Source organism: Phragmites australis, chromosome 1 (genome assembly GCF_958298935.1).
Source record: "Phragmites australis chromosome 1, lpPhrAust1.1, whole genome shotgun sequence".
Taxonomy (NCBI): domain Eukaryota; kingdom Viridiplantae; phylum Streptophyta; class Magnoliopsida; order Poales; family Poaceae; genus Phragmites; species Phragmites australis.
Genome location: NC_084921.1, coordinates 40454735 through 40473897, shown reverse-complemented (window position 1 = coordinate 40473897; position 19163 = coordinate 40454735). Strand labels below are relative to the sequence as shown.

The following is a 19163-nucleotide window of genomic DNA, read 5'->3' as shown; positions in this document are numbered from 1 at the left end:
CCTTTTTTTCCCTCTTCTTCAAATTCCATCCACTTCGTTGTTTGTCATTATTGAGAGTTTCTTATTTGTATGCTATTTTATGCTCTTTTTTGCCACATAACTGTTCTGACTTGGCACTAGGCGGAAAATGACTCTCCTACCCTTGGTTGTCAGCTCATTTGAATCGTCTTCTTTCTCTCACTACTATTCTTCCCTTCCGTGCAGACCTCGACGCCATCTTCGCTCTCCTCCCACGCCTCCTCTCCGTGGGCAACGTCCTCGCTGACACTCGCTTCGTCTCCATTATGCTCCTCTTACAAGGTTCCCTTTTCTCCTCCGTTGAGCCCACCTCGCCTCGGACTAAGCGAAACGAGCGCCACTCACATAGTTTAGGGTAAGGGGAAGTTGTCACGGTTCTTGGCGACGATGCACGCATAGGAGAGGATGAGTACTCAAAGGTGCGCGTGCGAACGGTGAGACGGCCCTGCAATGTGGCATCACGGATGGTGGAGATATTGCACGCGTCGTTGATGGCACAACGGAAGGCCATGGCCGCCAAGCAGATGTCGGTGGCCTCCTTGCCCTCGAAGACCCCATCGACATATGGATTATGGGGCCTCGTCCCTATCCTCTTCTTCTATGATGAGTGCGAGCCAACAACGGGCGGAGGCGCCAAGTTCAAGGCGTGGCATCACGAGAAGCCGTGCAAGGGTGCGGTGTCGTGGAGGATGCCAGGGCAGTGTGGAAGCCGTGCGGGGGCACACGGAGGAGACTGGAGCGCGCACGCAAGGCTTGGAATTGAGAGCGCGAAGTATGTTGTAGGACCGAGAATGATGACTAGAGTGGGGTGAATAGGCGTCTCAATAAATTTCTTTCAAAATAGATGATATTTTTCTATTTCTCACACGCACCTCAAAATGCTCAAGTGGAAGCAAAATAATTAGAGAGACAAGATAAAAAGATTAGTTTCATGGCAACATGACTCCACGAATAGAATATGAACCATATGTTCCATTCAAGATCATTCCATGTTGTGCACAAAAACTTGCAACTTTCAAAGAAACTAAAGAAGATGGACACCGGACAAAATTATCCTCCAAGATGATAGTCTAGTGGCAAGGGGACTCAAGACCCGCTCAAATACATGAGTATATGAGTGTTGAAGTCACTAGCATCAAGAAAAATAACTCTGCAAAGGTGAAAAACTGTAGCTCAATGAAAAGATCACCAGGTAAAGAATCTCTCCAAGTTGATGATTTAGAGGCAAGGCTACTCAAGACCCATGAGCGTACACTCATATGTGAGTTTTTATGCTTCTAGCAACAAGAAGAATGACCTCACAAGGTGCTGAAATTTCAACCCAAAAATCAAAACGAAATCAAAACCGAAAACCAAAAAACTTGCAAGGGTACCAATAGAGAGAAACTAGAAGGAGTGGAATTCAAGCATATGCAAAAAAATATAAACTTCATTATTCAAAGAGGTCAGACCTATTTTAAACGGATTACAAAGATTTATCTTTTAAAACTCTCACCTATTACATAAGCTAAGCACCCATCCTTCTCTCCTCTAAAACCCCAGCCCTAAGGCTCTCAAATAAGTGGCACAAGAGGGCTCAAGTGGCTAATTCAAACTCTCTCATAGCCCTATCCCTCTATTTATAGGCTAGAAACTTGACCCCTAAATTTACTAGCTTTTCCTCAAAATACCATTCTCTTGTAGTACACTCCTATCTATCACCGATGGCATTTTAATCTATTTTCTTCTCCATTCGTCAGACGGTCGAGACACCTGCACGACTTAGCTTCGTCTCGACGCAAGCTTTGTGATGGTGCCACGTACTCCTCCAGCCTTCCCATGGTTTTAAGGTCAAACCGCGAAACCACATGCACGCTTCTTAAAGTATGACTCACCGTCTTATTTACACCTTAAGCAAGCACTTTGATATTGACGCGTGTACTCCGTCATGCGATCCTGACCGCCGGCAAGTTTCTCCCTCTCCCGATTTCTCGGGCCACCTTATCACTTGCATCAGCATCTCCTTCGCTTGACTTTTTCAACACGCTGTCTCCATCCGCCTTCAGTGCTTGACCTCCACGTGTTCAGCTAGGATCACTCTTGACTTTGCTTGGCCTCCTTGATCGTTAGGCACCAAATACTCCGCTTGACCCCGATCATCCTACCGTCAACTGCCAAGTTGCATCCATCACCTACACACCATGAGACAAGCAAACATATATCTCTAACTCCAATTAGTCTATTATCAATATGCTCAAATAAAATCTCAAATCAATTCAAATCACATCAAAACTTATGCAATACCGAAGATCATCAAACTAAATAAATGACAATATCAATTACTCATCACAAATAAACCAAAATACATTTCAACTTGATTTATCAGATACCGATATAGGAGCTTTGAGCGTGCTTCAACCATGGAGTGCAATGCAGCGCACGCGAGTGGGGAGGTGATAGACCAAGGAAGAAGATTAAGAAGGGAAAAAAGAGAAATCGGCTTCAGCCAAGAGCAACACATGTCATTTTGTGTCTCCCTTAATATTGGCATAGCTAGGTGGCACTAGAAAGTGAGGAAAATGGCGTACAAGTGATAAACTTTCTCTTCGATGACAAAAACTTAAAAGACAACAAAGTCGATGGTATTTGAATAATAACCATTCTTTATGATGACAAAAGGTTAAATATTTCGTTGGGAAGTTGACGAAGTAAGCAAAGCAAAGAGAGCAGCCAAGTGCAAAAGATAAGAAAGAAAGAAAGTAGCAGTTCGACCTCTCGATTCTATCGACGTCGTCTATCTATTGGGTTTGATTGTTTTGCGTTTTGGTTTCTCCCTTTCGTCACTTTCGTGCTCTCTGTAGCCATGGTGTACTGTTCTCCGAGGGTTATTGCTTGGTGTACGCAATGTTGCTATATTAATCCCGTAGAGAAGTACTCTTGTTCTCAGAGGATATTTTATGGTGGAAAAAACTAGATTACTTGCTCCAGTCATGAAGACTTGCCACTGACCTTGACCTATCGAGCTTTGGCAGCATATTTTTATATTAAGGGCTAATTAATATTAAACGATGCTATTAGATTTTATCAGAGTTGTATTAACAATATTGTACACTTGAGTTATTTACACATATCCAAAACGTTGCCATCAAAGTTCCATCAAACAATCCAACAGTTAGGGCCTGTTTGTTTCAGCTAGAGATTCTGAAAAGCAGCTTATAAAAGCTGGATTGTTAAAAGCTGAATTGTGAAAAACTGGATTGTTAAAAGCTTTTAGACTGTAGATTCTAAAAAAATTTAATGGACAGTTTAGTAAAATGGACTTTCACAGTCTATCAAAAGCTGAGAAAAACCAGCTTCTCAGATTATCACAATCCAACCAGCAGATTTTAAAAAGCTATAACCAAAAGCTGCCTGTTTGTTTCAGCTTCGGATTATAAAAGCTGAAAGCCAGAATCCGAAGCTGAAACAAACAGGGCCTTAGAAGTGCTCGCGAATGGAGGGAGATGGGAGGCAGGGTGCACGTAGCAAGCTTTTGCTTAAGCATGAAGTCAGAGAAAGACAATTTTGTTTGGCAATCTTATCGCTTAATAGCAAAGCATGTATGTATAGATTTTTTTTTAACACAGTAGTACAACCCAAAGATTAACATCTGAGTGTCTTTTGGATTTTGTTGCTTTGCTCTCTAGTCCCTCGCTTTCGTCGTTTTTTCTTGTTTTGGTGTATGCGCTGGTGCTATCGTTTTTTCCTTTGCTCTATCACGAACTATTGATCGAGCTTTGATCAGTATTTTTCTTTACGTTAATTCTAACATGACAATGGTATATATGTCAGACTTTGAACTGAAAGCTGTTTACTTTAGAATTTTATCATAATCAATAATAGATAGATCAGTTACGGATGCAGATGAGCCAAGAAAAATCACTGGAGAAGGGATGAGGAGACAGTAAGGAGTCCGCTACAATGGGGCAGCGAGACGAGCTCACCTCCCACTGTAATACCCATATTTTAGGAAGTGCTAATTATCTAATATTAATTGTCACTTAATTTTAATTAGATTTGAGAGCTAATGCTAAGCTAGCATGTATAGTACCTCACTAGCCATATTCTTTAATAAACATGCATGGCATTTGTTTGTTACTGCATGTATTTATGCTTGAATGTTTGTATCTACAACAGTTAGAAAAGATTTGTAGTTTGGCCTGTGTATGATTGATGGGGCCATGCTGCCAGATACAGAAGAATTTGTCCTGCTTGCCACAGGAGTACTTATATGACTTTGCTTTATAAATAAGCTATGTGTAGTAGGACCAGCTGTAATAGGAGAAAGAACCATAATAGCCGGCACCTATTTCTTCTTGCACCAATAAAATAATCGGCATGGGCCTAAGACAGTGAGCATGAGCGAAACAGAGGTCTAGACTGGTCTGTCAACATGTTTTCTTACACATATGTATCACGACTGCATTTTTTTCGTTCACGTCAGAGTGTTGGAGTTTTAAATTGAGCTGATCCATTTCACTGTCCGGTTAGATGACTGCCCGAGTGCTGCCCAGTTCTGTAGAAACCGCCTTCCGGATGCTACAAAAAGGCATGGCCTCCATTTGAGCGGTGCTCGCGCAGGCAACATCGAGCAAAGTTCTCGCATACTGCTAGCCCATGGGAGAAGCAGTAGAAGCTTGCACTTGTTTTAAGTTGTGATAACTAAGGTAAGAGAGCTATATGTTATTGGCATGCCTTTTCTTTTAAGTTGTTATATTGCTTATTTTCTACGTACATTCTGTATGTGTTTTACTTTTAAGCAGTGATGTTACTAATATTATATGAGCTGCTTAGATTAAGTATGTGTTTTACTTTCTAAGCAGCACTGTTATCTACATTCTAAGTATGTTTTACTTTTATAGTCGTGAAGTTACCTACATTTTATGCGCGTCTTATATTTGAAGTTGTTTATACCATCTATATTTCATGTGCATTTCTATTTATGAAATTATATGGACCTTGTATTACGACGGTAATAATATTGTATTGGTTGGGGCTGTCAGAATTTTCCATCCAAAATAGTTCTTGTTCTCAATAAAGTACTAGGTGATAGATCCGTAGGAACGACAAGTATTAGCGTAAGGGGGTGTTTGGCAGGATTTAGATCTTAGATTTTTTGAGCTGGTCATATCTAGCTCTAAAAAATCTAGGATCTCAACTGTGGTTGGATTGAGAGTATTTGGTTAAGAAATTCAAGAAAAAATAAATATTTAAATCACTTTATTTTATTATATAAACTCCAGATTTAACATGGATCTCGGATTTAGAGCTGTGCCGAACAGACCCTAAGTCAAGAAATATATTCCTTGGAGGGTGTAAGGGCTCTATTTTTCTAGAATGTGACATTTTAGTTAAGATTGTGATATCAGAATACCCCTTTATTGTGTGTAAAAGTGTGAAATTTCACCCCTTAACTCTCGAGTAGGGAAACTTACGATCATGTTTAACACCAGTTAAATATTTGTTTTGCTAATATCATATACTTGTTTGCTAGGTGTGATCTATCACACTCACCCTTGATGTATCTACTTTTTGCCGCTTTAAAAATATAGATTAAGGTAGGCGAGAAGGAGATGAATGATTAGGTATAGCAAGAGCCTTAGTTTATATATTTGTTTTTACTCACATGTAAAATATTACTCAACTATAAATAAAGATAAAAAACAATTTGTTCCATTTCTGATGTTTAATTATAGCCCTACATAATTATAAGCTAATGCGTATTGTGTAGTGGATGTCGTGTTTAGATCCTAATCGGAGGCGTGACAATTGGAGTGGTATGCGACCAGGTTTATAAAATAAAAAAATTACGTGGGGATAAATGGGTAGTACGTACTAATTGGATATTCACTTCTTGAATTATTTATGTTCTTATTTACATAAGTTTATTGTTGTTCTACAGGGAATGGCGATCAATCTTTTTAGCCTCTTGTATTCTTTTGTTTGCTACAGCCTTCACCCAAGCATTTTATTCTCTGGTTATATCGAATATTTTCTTTCTGGTCATCCAGCCGTTCACTTTTTGTGTTCACATGACAGGGAATCAGGGATGGCTTCTCCAACCATCCTTCGTGTCAACTTTGTGAAGGTCCTAGAAGAAGAAGCAGCTGGTCACTTCCATCTTGAACCACCGGTCTTTTCAGTGGCAGCTAACACTAGCGGAACTGGGTTCAAAGGTGCTGTGCATCTGCATCTTCGCCCACAGGATCATGGATCGTACAACACCTTTTATGGCAGTGACGAGTGCCAAACTGCCAACATGAACCTGTGCAGTATGCAGCACTTGCAGCTCTGCAACAACTTTTGCGCTCCATGAGCTTTGCTTTTGACGATCTGCATTTCCTTGCATATAGCAACTGATCATGGCAGCACGAAGGGAGCAGCACCATCGGCAAGCCATAGTCACTACCACGGTTAAAAAGCCGATGGTAACTGCTTAAAAACCATGATAACCGATCTTCTCAATCCGTTTTGGTCCGGTTTCAGAAACCAAACGGTAACTGAATTTGAATTAAAAAATCCGAAAAAATAAAAAAATAAAAAAATCTTTAAATAAACTAGACACAATTCTAAGACCTTTTGTGAAATTTTTTTAAAAATAATATCATTTGCATCATATTTTTTCTGGTGTAAAATGTATTTTAAAAGAATCTTTAAAATTGATTTCACGTTATTTAGAGTTTTATTAATTTCTCTATGATTTTTATAAGTTCACCAGCATAAAGTGAATATGCTAAGAAATAGCACTGTAATAACTTTTTCATATCTACTATTATTTTTTCTACGTAAATCATAGTATAAATAAGCTAATCAAAGTGGTTTCACTAATTTTTGAGATATGATGTGTCAGTTATGAATTAATCTAGCGCAACATATTTACATAATCATGCATGTTACAATAACTAATTCATGAGTTCATGTATTTTTAAAAGATATAGGATCATGTAATAAGACTAACAAAATTAGTTTTATGATTTTTGGATTAGCAAAGAATAAACTATGCATTTAACTTGGTTTAACAAATACAATTTCTCATAGAAAATTTTGAACTTTTTTATGAGTATAAATACTTTTATCATGTAGATCATGTTACAAGAAAACCAACAAAATTTGTTTCATTTGATTTGAAGCTCAGATGAATTAGTTATTGATTTTACAAGATTGAGATAATTTTTGGGTTTTTTGTTGAACTTCACTGAAAATCGAGAAAGCCGCTCGATAAATCGAGAAAACCGAGCGGTTACCGAGAAAACTGAGCGGTTACCGACAATGCGGAAAATTTGAGAAAACCGCTCGGTAACCGATCGAACGGCTAAAATCGTGATTTTTTTTTCAAATTTCAAATTTTGCCAAATGAATTTTGTCCGAAATTTTGATCGGTTACCGCGGTAACCGTGAATTTTCGGTTACCGCTAGAGCTCGGTAACCGAGCTCCAGTCGGTAAGGTGAACCTTGGTCACTACTACATTAATCACAAGTATCGGCTCATCTGTGTTGGGTAGGTTAAAATCGACATTGATAGACTATCAGACTGTTTCGTAGTGAAATCAAACATCCACCTATCTATTCAGGTAAAAACCGACCTTAATAAGTAGTATCAATACCGGTTAGTATATCAGTGCCGATTTTTAATACTAATTGGCACTGATACTACTTCTGGATCCAAGATTTTATTTCACTGCTGTTTTGGCTCTGGTTGTGTCCACTGTCTCTCCCTCCCTTATCTCTTCGCTCTCTCTGTTCAACCACAACCACTCGCTCATCTCTCAGTCTCTCTCTTCCTCTCTCCCTCTCTCTTCCTGTGCTGCGGAGCTGGACAGAGTTGAAGCACGCCAGGGCCGGGGGCTCCTCGCCTGGGACCAATTCTACGCTTGGTGGGGACCAGTTCGACGCAGCCGACCCCGTGGAGTAGCTCCAGGAGGCAAGCTTCTTCAACTAGTATACCTTGACCGGGGAGGTGAGCTTCATCAGGCGATTTCGTGGGGCTCCTGTTCGTCGTGTGGGTGGAGAACAGCAGGGGATGAGATCTCGAGTTCACCATGTGCGCTTTGTCCGTGCTGATGGGCGCTCCTCGTAGTCTCATGCCATTTATTTTTGCGCTACCCCATAATCTGGGTTTGAGTTAATTTGTTTTTGTTAGTATATGGATGAGATAGACGTTTTGATTGTGTTTTTGTGTTTGAGACGAGTATATGGATAAGATGAGTTGATTTGTGCTTGTGTTTGTATGGATGAGGTGTGTCGATTTATGCTTGTCTTTGTATGGCGGGAGAGGTTGACGGAGGAGCAGCAGAGCAAAGGAGAGAGGGGAGCAGGTGCTCGTCGAGGATGGACGTCGCGTGGCCGAGCCGCTGCTGCTTCTGGTGGCGGTGGAGCACGGCGGCGTACCGGCAGCTGACTCGAATCGGCTCTTATTTAGCTCGCAATCCACTTATCATTGCTGGTTCGTGACTCGAATCGATAATGATAGTGAATTTCTGCGTCGGCTGCACAACCGATACTGATACTAGCTGAGTATCAGTGCCGAGTAAAGAACTCTGATTGAAAAATCAGCACTGAAGCCCTTTTTCAACCGGCACTTTTGTATCTTTTTGCAGTAGTGAGCATAACTCCACCTGTATCATGAGATTCGTAGGAAGCGAGATATCCATGAACTGGAGCAAGAACACGATGGGCAAATGTTTGAACTTCAACAGCTTAAACCCCCTGCATTTTCAGAGAGTGCAAACCATTGCATGCAGAAGATTGGTTAATTGAAATAGAGAAAAAATTTGAGGTACTAATGCACTGTCCAAATCTCGAAAAGGTTACCCAGGCTACTTTCATGCTTCAAGGGGGTGCCTTTAATTGGTGGGGTGCATGTAGGAAAAAGTACCATGAGAATACCAATATTACTTGGGAATCATTTAAGGAGGAATTTTATAAGAAATATTTTCCACCGACGGTGCAATGTAAAATGGAGCTTGAATTCTTACAGTTAAAGCAAGACCGCAATAGTGTGACAGCATATGAAATTGAGTTTTCACGACTTGCTCGTTATGCTCAAACATATGTGCACCAAGATGAAATCAAGGCTCGTCATTTTGAGCAAGGATTACGTCAACCCATCAAGGCACGCGTGGAAGTGTTTGAGCTCAAATCATTTCTTGAAGTGGCTAACAAAGCTCTAACAGTGGAACAAGCATATGCTGGGGGGGGGGGGGGAGTGTGCAGAAATTGAACAACAATATAACGGTGCATTTAGCTGGAGAGCAATATCGAATGGGTTAGAGTCATTCATATTTTTTTAATGAGATAATTTAATTTTCTGTTTGGTTAGGATGGATGGGATGAGTCGGTTTTCTGTTTAGTATATGGATGAGATAGTCGTTTTGATTGTGTTTTTGTGTTTGAGACGAGTATATGGATAAGATGAGTTAATTTGTGTTGTGTTTGTATGGATGAGGTGTGTTGATTTATGCTTGTCATCGTATGGCAGAAGAGGTTGACGGAGGAGTGGCAGAGCAAAAGAGAGAGGAGAGCAAGTGCTCGTCGAGGATGGACGACGCGTGGCTGAGCTGCTGCTGCTTCTGGTGGTGGTGGAGCACGGCGGTGTATCGACAGCTGACTCGAATCGGCTCTTTTTTTAGCTCGTGATCCACTTATCACTGCCGGTTCGTGACTCGAATCGGCAGTGATAGTGAGTTTCTGCGCCGGTTGCACAACCGATACTGATACTAGCTGAGTATCAGTGCCGAGTAAAGAGTACCGGTTGAAAAACCGACACTAAAGAAAAATCGACACTAAAACTATTTTTCAACCGACACTTTTATATCTTTTTGCAGTAGTGAGCATAACTCCAGCTGTATCATGAGATTCGTAGGAAGCTGAGATATCCATGAACTGGAGCAAGAACACGATGGGCAGATGTTTGAACTTCAACAGCTTAAACCCCGTGCATTTTCAGAGAGTGCAAACCCATTGCATGCAGAAGATTGGTTAATTGAAATAGAGAAAAATTTTGAGGTACTAATGCACTGTCCAAATCTCGAAAAGGTTACCCAGACTACTTTCATGCTTCAAGGGGGTGCTTTAATTGGTGGGGTGCATGTAGGAAAAAGTACCATGAGAATACCAATATTACTTGGGAATCATTTAAGGAGGAATTTTATAAGAAATATTTTCCACCGACGGTGCAATGTAAAATGGAGCTTGAATTCTTACAGTTAAAGCAAGACCGCAATAGTGTGACAGAATATGAAATTGAGTTTTCATGACTTGCTCGTTATGCTCAAACATATGTGCACCAAGATGAAATCAAGGCTCGTCATTTTGAGCAAGGATTACGTCAACCCATCAAGGCACGCGTGGAAGTGTTTGAGCTCAAATCATTTCGTGAAGTGGCTAACAAAGCTCTGACAGTGGAACAAGCGTATGCTGGGGAGCGTGCAGAAATTGAACAACAACATAAGAGACTTAGGTTGGATGGTCATACTCAAGGAACTAACCAGAGGAAAATGTCAAGGCATACAACTAAGATTGAAAGGACACCATTCCAGTTTGAAAATACTGGATGTGATATATGCCAAGGCAAACACTTGGCCTCTCAATGTGAACATCTTAAAGGGAAATGTTTTGGTTGTGGCAAGGAAGGCCATGTTCTTGGTCAATGTTAAAGATGGTCAAATGGGCCAATCGAGTCGGCCCGGCACGGGCCCATCTCGGCACGGCCCGAAATCGGCCCGGCCCGATTGGCCTATTTACTGTTACGGGCCGTGCCGTGCCGGCCCGCGTGCCGAGCCGTCGGCCTACGGCACGGCCCAACTGTCACCGTGCCGTGCCGGGTCGGCCCACGGCACGGTCGGCACGATGGGCCCGACCGGCACGATGGGCCCGTTCGGCACGGTGGAGGCACGATAGGCCCGTTTGGCACGACGGACCCGACCGGCACGGTGGAGGCACGACGGGCCAGGTCGGCACGGGAAGGCACGACGGGCCCGGCCGACACGGTGGAGGCACGTTGGGCCCGTCAGCATTCAAAAAAATAGGAAAAAATCAAAAATAATAGCTAAAAAAATCCAAAAAACAATAAAAAACATGGAAAATAAATACATAACATCTTTATTGATTGGTTGCCTCGTTAAAAACCTTTCTACTAGAAGAAAAAAAGAGTACAACCAATGATTATGCTCCGAAAATTACATGGTTTCATTAGAAACCCCAGAATTTTGCTTGCAATTTTTAATATGCTTCCTCAAGTGTCCCGTTCCATGTGAAGATCTGGCACATATTTCTATACTGCATATATTACACTTAGCAAATCTTACCTGTTCCCCGTTAATTTCTTTGAAGACCTTTTCAAAATGTTGCCACACTTGGGACCATGCACCTGAGTTCTCGGCGTCTTGATCCATGAATTGAAATATGGAATTAGTTTCTTGATGTGAAGTGAATACTGGCTACTTGGCTAGTAAATAGGAAAAGAGAGATGGGTGGGCAGGGTGGGCAATGAGAATACATGGAGTTTGAGATGGAGTAGATGGTATTTATAGGCCACGATGAGAGGAGAGGTAGGTGGGGGTGGGGCCGCGGGGGGTATTTTAAAAAAATAAACAAAAAACATGAATAAAAAAACTTAGAAATAATAGGGGCACATGATTAATTCTAAAAATAAGCTTTATTGATAGGTTGCCTCATTAAAAACCTTTCTAGCAAAGGAAAAAAGAGTACAACCTAGCTCAGAAAATTTAAAATTACACGTTCTCATCAGCATCTAGATACAAATTTTGGAATGATTCTTCAAGCTCAGTATTTTCTGCAGTGTGTTGCATTCGTGCTTCAGCTTGTTCCCAATCCTTTACTATGGTGAGTATTTCAACCATCTCACTTGACAGATTTGTTCTTCTCTCTTCGATTATCCTTCCTGTAAGACTGAAGGCAGCCTCAGAAGAAACTGTAGATACAGGAACCGTTAACAAATCTCGCGCTAACAGTGAAAGGACTGGATAATTCGTCTTGTGCTCATGCCACCATTGCAGTATGTTGAAGTTTTCTTGTTCGTGGCTGATAACGTCACTGTCGATGAAGGTAATTAGCTCCCCTCCGGATGTTGGAATTCCGGTGCCCGTAGACGATCGTGACGAAGAGTCTGAACTTCTTGATGAAGAACCTGCACCAAATATTTTCCCCCACGTTGTCGTCTTCTTACTTGTTGTGGGTGTTAGTGGAGGTCGTTGCAGGCGAACTCCGCCATACTTTGTTTCATATTTACTATAAACTTCGAATAACTTAGAACGAACATTAGTATAATAATTAGAATAATCATGGCCAAGAGCATCACCTAGAATTGCAAGAACTCTACAGAAAGCTGCAATTTTAGCTCTAGGATCTAAAATAAAGGCAAAAGCGTATAACAAAGGAATTTCTTTCCAATACTTTAAGAATTTAGATTTCATAGGAACTACACAATCTCTTAAAAGATTGTCATTTTCATAGTTGTTTAAATGAGTAGCAATTTCAACAATATTATGCACTACTAAACAAGATGTTGGATAATAAACTCCTGATAAACTCACAGTTGAATCATAAAAAAATTCAAGAAACTCCAGTATCCTTTCAGCAACATACCAATGCGCTTCCATGAGTAAAGTTTGACCCCCATGCTGATGGTAATGTGTATGAATAAACACACCAAATGTGCTTTTATATGGTATAATATTTTTAAGCATAAAAAAAGTAGAGTTCCATCTCATCGGCATGTCCAGAGCAAACTTACGTGGACGCACACACATTGCAACACAATACTGTTTATATGCTGCAATTCGTTGGTTAGAGGAGTTCACAAAAGATATTGCAGTACGAAAATCTTCTAAGTATCGTGATAACCTCTTCAAACCGGATTTTACTATAAGATTGATAATATGACAAGCACAACGTTGATGTAACAAGAAAGATTCAGCATAAGTACTAAACAACGGAGTAAGAATATCCATTGCTCTAGAATTTGCACCGGCATTATCTAAAGTGATAGAAAATATTTTATTCGTGAGACCAAAGTCTGCAACTACTTGAGATATTTTTTCAGCAATATTTTCGCCGGTATGCGCGTTGTCAATCAAGCGAAAACCTATTATTCTCTTTTCTAATTCCCAATCATTATTAACAAAATGAGCAACCACACTAAGATAATCCTCTCTAGCCCTACCTGCCCATATGTCCGAGGTCAAAGCAACTGAAAATGTACATGTTTGCAACATTTCTTTAAGTTTGCTACGACACGTATTGTAGTATTTTACCATATCCCAACTAGTTGTCTGTCTAGAAACATACGTGAACCTAGGATTATGAGCTTGCTTAATGTAATCTTCAAATGCAGCAGACTCACCGATATTGAGTGGTAGATCCGCTCTTGCAATGAAGCGACATAGCTCTTTTCGAGCATTGGCAGAGTCGTACTCCCAATGATGAACAGAGCCGTCGGGGTTGTACTGCAATACCGTCTGCTTCATGGCTGCTCCACTCTTTCGCTTGCAACTTATGACGTGCCTCTTCAAGTGCCCCGTTCCACCCGAGGGCTTTGCAGATAATTCATTTTTACATATATAACACTTAGCATACCTGACACTTACCCCATCCTCCTCTTTGTAGATCCTTTCAAAGTCTTGCCAAACTTCGGAAGTACCGGCTCTTGATCTTTTAGACCCGCTGCTTGCTAATGTGTGCGCACTTGTAGAGCCTGACGATGGCACTCCTGCTGCATCACCTGGATCTGGATGTGAACCAACCGGAGGTTCACCGTCGGATCCATCATCACCTGCAGCACTAGTATCAAAGGGGCCGTAGTCCCCTGTGAGTCCTTGGAGAAAAAAATCATGATCTATGGATGTATCATGATCACCGGCATCCATGATCAATGTCGAATGACACTACAAAAATTGCAAATATTCAGAGTTAGAAATAATCAAATAATAAAACTAATAATAAAATAAGACTCAACAACGATGCAAAAAAATCACCAATATTTCTTCAACTTCAAGATAGCAAATCAGCAGGATGACGATTTTGGAATTGCTCGGATTTTTTTGCAACAATTCAAACTAATTTTGCCAAATTATCGCTAATTCTCACGAACTTTGAGACAAGAATGAGAGGAGGAAACAAGAGAGAAAATGGTGTTGCTGGTGTGGAATGGAAGGGCAAGGTGCTCCTCTATTTATAGGTGAAAAATGGTGATTTTTGCAATTTTTTTCAAATTTTTTGGAGCTCAAACGGTCACAAAACGGCTATAAAATTCAAAAAATATCGGGTTAACGGGTTAAACGGGCCCCGCGTGCCCCCGCCGGCCCATCGTGCCCCACGTGCCGGCCGGGCCGTGCCCCCCGCGGTGGGCCGTGCCGTGCCGTGCCGGCCCGGCCGTGCCGTGGGCCGCCGCGTGCCGAGCCGGCACGGTGGGCCGTGCCGTGATGGGCCGCCGCGTGCCGTGCCGGCCCGGCCCGGCCGTGCCTCCTGGGCCACCCGTGCCTGAGCCGGGCCGTGCCGTGCCCGTGCCGCCTGTGGGCCGGGCCGTGCCCGTGCCGGCCCGCCGTGCCGCGCGCTCGGCCCAGGCCCGACCCGTGGCCTCGTGCCGTGCCGGCCCGGCCCATCTCGGCTCGGGCCCGACCGTGCCTAGGCCATGCCTACAGTTCCATGCCTCGGACCGGCTCAGTAAGCACGGCCCATTTGGCCATCTTTAGTCAATGTCATATTGTGAAAGATCAGACTTTTGTACCACAGTTACTCATGCCTAATGCAGCTCCTCCACAACTACCAGCACCACAACAACCACTTTATTTACCCGTTCGAGTGCAAACCAATACAAACGTCCATCGCTAGACAAATTCTGGAAAGCGTCAACCAGCACCTCGGGCCAAAGTGAATAATGTAACCTATCAAGAAGTAGTAGAAGGTAACACAGTGGTGGCAGGTACACTCCCGATATGCTCTTGGAAAGTTTTAGTTTTATTTGACTCAGGTGCCCTCATTCTTTCATATCATTAGCCTTTGTGAGTACCCATGATATAAATAATACATCCTTAAAGAAAAGGCTCTTGGTAGAATCACAAATGGCTAAAAAGGATAGCTAAGAGAGTTTGAAAATCATGCCCAACTGTAATAAAAGGAACTGGGTTTAAGCGGATCTAATAGTGTTGGATATGCATGACTTTGATGTAGGAATGGATTGGTTGTCAAGAAATTGAGCCCTCATTGACTGCCATGGCAAGAAAGTGACTTCTCATATACCTGGTCAGCGTAAAATAGTATATCGTGGAGAACCTAAAAAAGGTGAAAACTTCCAAATGATCAGCTTAGAGATAAAGGAAAAAGATATACAAAATATCCTAGTAGTCAATGAATTTTCTAATGGTTTTCCTACTAATTTACCAGGACTTCCACTGGATCTAGAAATTGAATTCACTATTGATCTAGTTCCAGGAACTAGTCCTATATCTGATGCTCCATATAGAATGGCACCTGCAGAATTGAAAGAGTCAAAGGATCGGATACAAGAGATAGAAGATAAAGGATTTATTAGGCCCAGCATGTCACCATGGGGAGCATTAGTAGTCTTTGCCAAGAAAAAGATGGAAGTTTACGGCTTTACACAGATTATAGAGAATTGAATAAAGTAATGATAAAGAATAAATATCCATTACAAAGAATTGATGATTTATTTGATCAACTTCAAGGCGCATGCGTATTTTCAAATTTTGATTTGCAATTAGGATATCATCAGTTAAAAATGAAGAAAGATGACATTTCAAAGACGGCATTTCGTACCCTATATATATGGTCACTATAGCCATGTTTGACACAACTAAAATTTATGGGCTTTTGCTAAAAAGCTGTTTATACTTTCTGAGAAAAGTTGTTAACTTATGGTCTTAATTTTTAGGCTATCAGTACATTACTTTTTAGAACCGTCACTCTTAGCCAGCTTATTAACTTTTAGTTCATTTTATCAGAAACTAGCTTATCGACTCTTCAAAAAACAGCATAAGCTCAGCCTGTTTGGCACAGCTTACGGCTTATGAGAAGCTAAAGCTGCTGATAAGCTGTGCTAAACAGAGTCTGTGAATATATAGTTATGCCATTTGGATTAACAAATGCACTGGCTGCATTTATAGATTTGATGAATAGGGTATTCAAACCATACTTTGATCAGTTTGTTGTGGTATTTATAGATGATATATTGATTTATTCCAAGGACAAAGAGGAGCATGCTACACATTTAAGGATAGTCCTTCAGACTTTAAGGGACCATAAGTTGTATGCTAAACTCAAGAAGTATGATTTTTGGATGGATAAAGTATCATTTTTAGGGCATGTCATTTCAGGAGAAGGAATATCAGTTGATCAAAAAAAGGTTCAGATGTAGTAAATTGGAAGAAATCAACAACTGCTACAGAAATAAGAAACTTTATTGGATTAGCCGGATACTATAGGAGATTTATTGAAGGATTTGCCCAACTGGCTGCACCACTGACACAACTCACATGTAAAGGGGCTAAATTTGTTTGGACAAATAAATGTGAAGAAAATTTTCAAGAATTAAAGCGTAGACTAGTAACATCTCCAGCATTAGCAGTACTAATTAGTGGAATAGACTATTCTATTTTCTGTGATGCTTCCAAGATTGGCCTAGGTTGTGTCCTTATGCAGAATGACAAAGTTATTGCATATGCCTCCCGCCAACTTAAGTTGCATGAGAGAAATTATCCAACACATAATTTAGAACTAGATGCAGTTATTTGCTTTAAAAATTTGGAGACATTATCTATATGGAGAATATTGTGAAATTTTCACTGATCATAAAAGTTTGAAATGTATATTTACCCAAAAGGAATTAAATATGCAACAACGAAGATGGCTCGAATTACTTAATGATTATGATGTAAATATTAATTATCACCCATACAAAGCTAATGTAGTAATTGATACGCTTAGTAGGAAAGCTAATTGTAATCTAGCTACCCTGATTACCTATCAAGGGGATATTCTTAGAGACATGGAAAGATTAAACCTAGAAGGATACATACAAAGTCCATTAAATATTATTACAGCTTTATATGTTCAGCCTGAACTACATAATATTATCAAAATAAAACAATCAGAAGATCCTTTCCTTACAAGGATAAAAGATGACATAGAAGGAGGCAACCCCTCAGAATTTCAGAAAAGAGAGGATGGTTCTATTTGGTTTAAGAACCGTCTTTGTATGCCAACGAATTTAGACATAAAACAACAAATATTAGAAGAGACCCATAAATCTCCGTACACAATGCTTTCGGGAAGCACAAAAATGTATCGAGATCTAAAAGGTACATTTTGGTGGTCAAATATGAAAAAGGAAATAGCAAAATATTTTATAGAGTGTCCAATATGCCAACAAGGAAAGGCTAACCATCGGAAACCAGCGGGCACCTTCCAACCATTGCCCATCCCAGAATAGAAATGAGAACAAGTTAGTAGGATTTTGTTATAGGGTTACCAAGAACCTCTTGAGGGTATGATGCAATATGGTCATAATGGATAGGTTAACCAAAGTAGCCACTTTTATCTCCATCAAGAAAACCTACTCGCTTGAGAAGTTAGCAAAGCAATATATCAAGGATATAGTCTCAACCTATGGAGTTCCAATCAACATTGTATCAAATCAAGACCCAAGATTTGTCTCTAGATCTTGGAGGAGTTTACACAAGGCATTAGGAACAAAACCAGATTTTAGTACAACTTATCATCCACAATCAGATGGACAATCAGAATGAGTTATTCAAAGTTTAGAGGACATGTTGCGTTCTTGTGCACTAGATTTCAAGAAAACTTGGGACGATTCACTCTCACTAGTTAGGTTTGCTTATAATAATAGTTATCAATCCAGCATAAAAATGGCTCCGTATGAAGCATTATATGGGAGAAGGTGTAGGTCCCCAATATGTAGGGCCTAAGATAGTACAACAGGCAGAGGAAAAGGTACATCGTATTCATGAACATCTCAAATTATCACAAGATCGACAAAAGAAACAAGCAGATGTTAGAAAAAGGGAATTGGAATTCCAAGCTAGTGATTTTGTCTATTTGAAAGTTTCCCCAAAAAAGGGTACAAGATGTTTTGGCTTACGAGGGTAGCTGTGAGATCATGTGATGAAAAATTAGTTTGATTGATGAAATTGGCAGAGCAAAGTGATTTAGCATAATGACATTTGGTTGATGTTCATGAGTTGCTAAGATATGTTTGGATAGCATAGTTAGTTTGATACGCTATCATTAGTTGGGTATGCTTATGTTAGTGTGTTGGTTTTGCTTGGAGTTTGTGTGGTGTTACGTGAAATTATTTTTAGTCAAGTCAGGAAGGATTTGTGCTCGTACTCGATTATTGTTTGATTCATGTGCATGTGTTGCTCGAAGGTGAACATGGTCGATGACGGATCGACAGACTAAGTTCAGGGAGGAACTGAGGTTCGACGACTAGGTTTAGGAGGAACTGAGGTCATGGTGATCGAGGATGTCATGCGTGATGTTTGAGCTGAGAAAACAATGCATATGTAGACAAGACTTCGCGGTGGACGCAGGAGGCGATCTGATCGTGGGAGGACGTAAAGACTAATTCGTGTTCAAGCCAGAGCAGGCTCCAGGGAGTCGAGTGGTGGCTGGACTTGAGACAAGAGTTAGTGTCAGAGATGAACTCTGAGTTGGTTACGTATATGCATGTATGTGTGGGAGATGTGCATGCATGATTACGTAAGAGTTGTTGGCTAATTAGCTTAATTAACAGAAGTTATTTGTTCTCTTGTGATTAGAGGAGGATAGAGACCAAATTGAATACGACAGGGAGTTTTAGTTCGATTCAGTCACGTTTGTGCGTGTGGCTACCCTATAAATAGAGAGATCTGTTGTATTGGGTAGGAGAGCGCAGAACAGGGCAGCACAACACAACAAAGAGATAGAGAAACTCAAGAGAGAGCTATTTTGGGATTTCGTGGAATTCCTTGTTGGATGCTTTGGAGAGGCATCTTGTAAACTCATCTATGCAATGAAAATCAAGTTTCGTAAGTTGATGAGTTGCTGATTCGGAATTTTCTCTTTGTTCTATATTCTGCATGCTCAATTTT

General features: G+C 40.8%; 1 protein-coding gene across 1 annotated transcript; it reads right to left on the bottom strand.

Moving 5' to 3' along the window:
- Positions 1–11618: 11618 nt before the first annotated feature.
- Positions 11619–13538, bottom strand: LOC133918955 (zinc finger BED domain-containing protein DAYSLEEPER-like). Its single transcript, XM_062363120.1, has 2 exons — positions 13400–13538; positions 11619–12184 (listed from the first exon to the last, which is right to left on the bottom strand). The coding sequence occupies exons 1-2, from the start codon at positions 13521–13523 to the stop codon at positions 11769–11771; spliced, it is 540 nt and encodes a 179-aa protein (XP_062219104.1). The 5' UTR covers positions 13524–13538; the 3' UTR covers positions 11619–11768.
- Positions 13539–19163: the final 5625 nt, after the last annotated feature.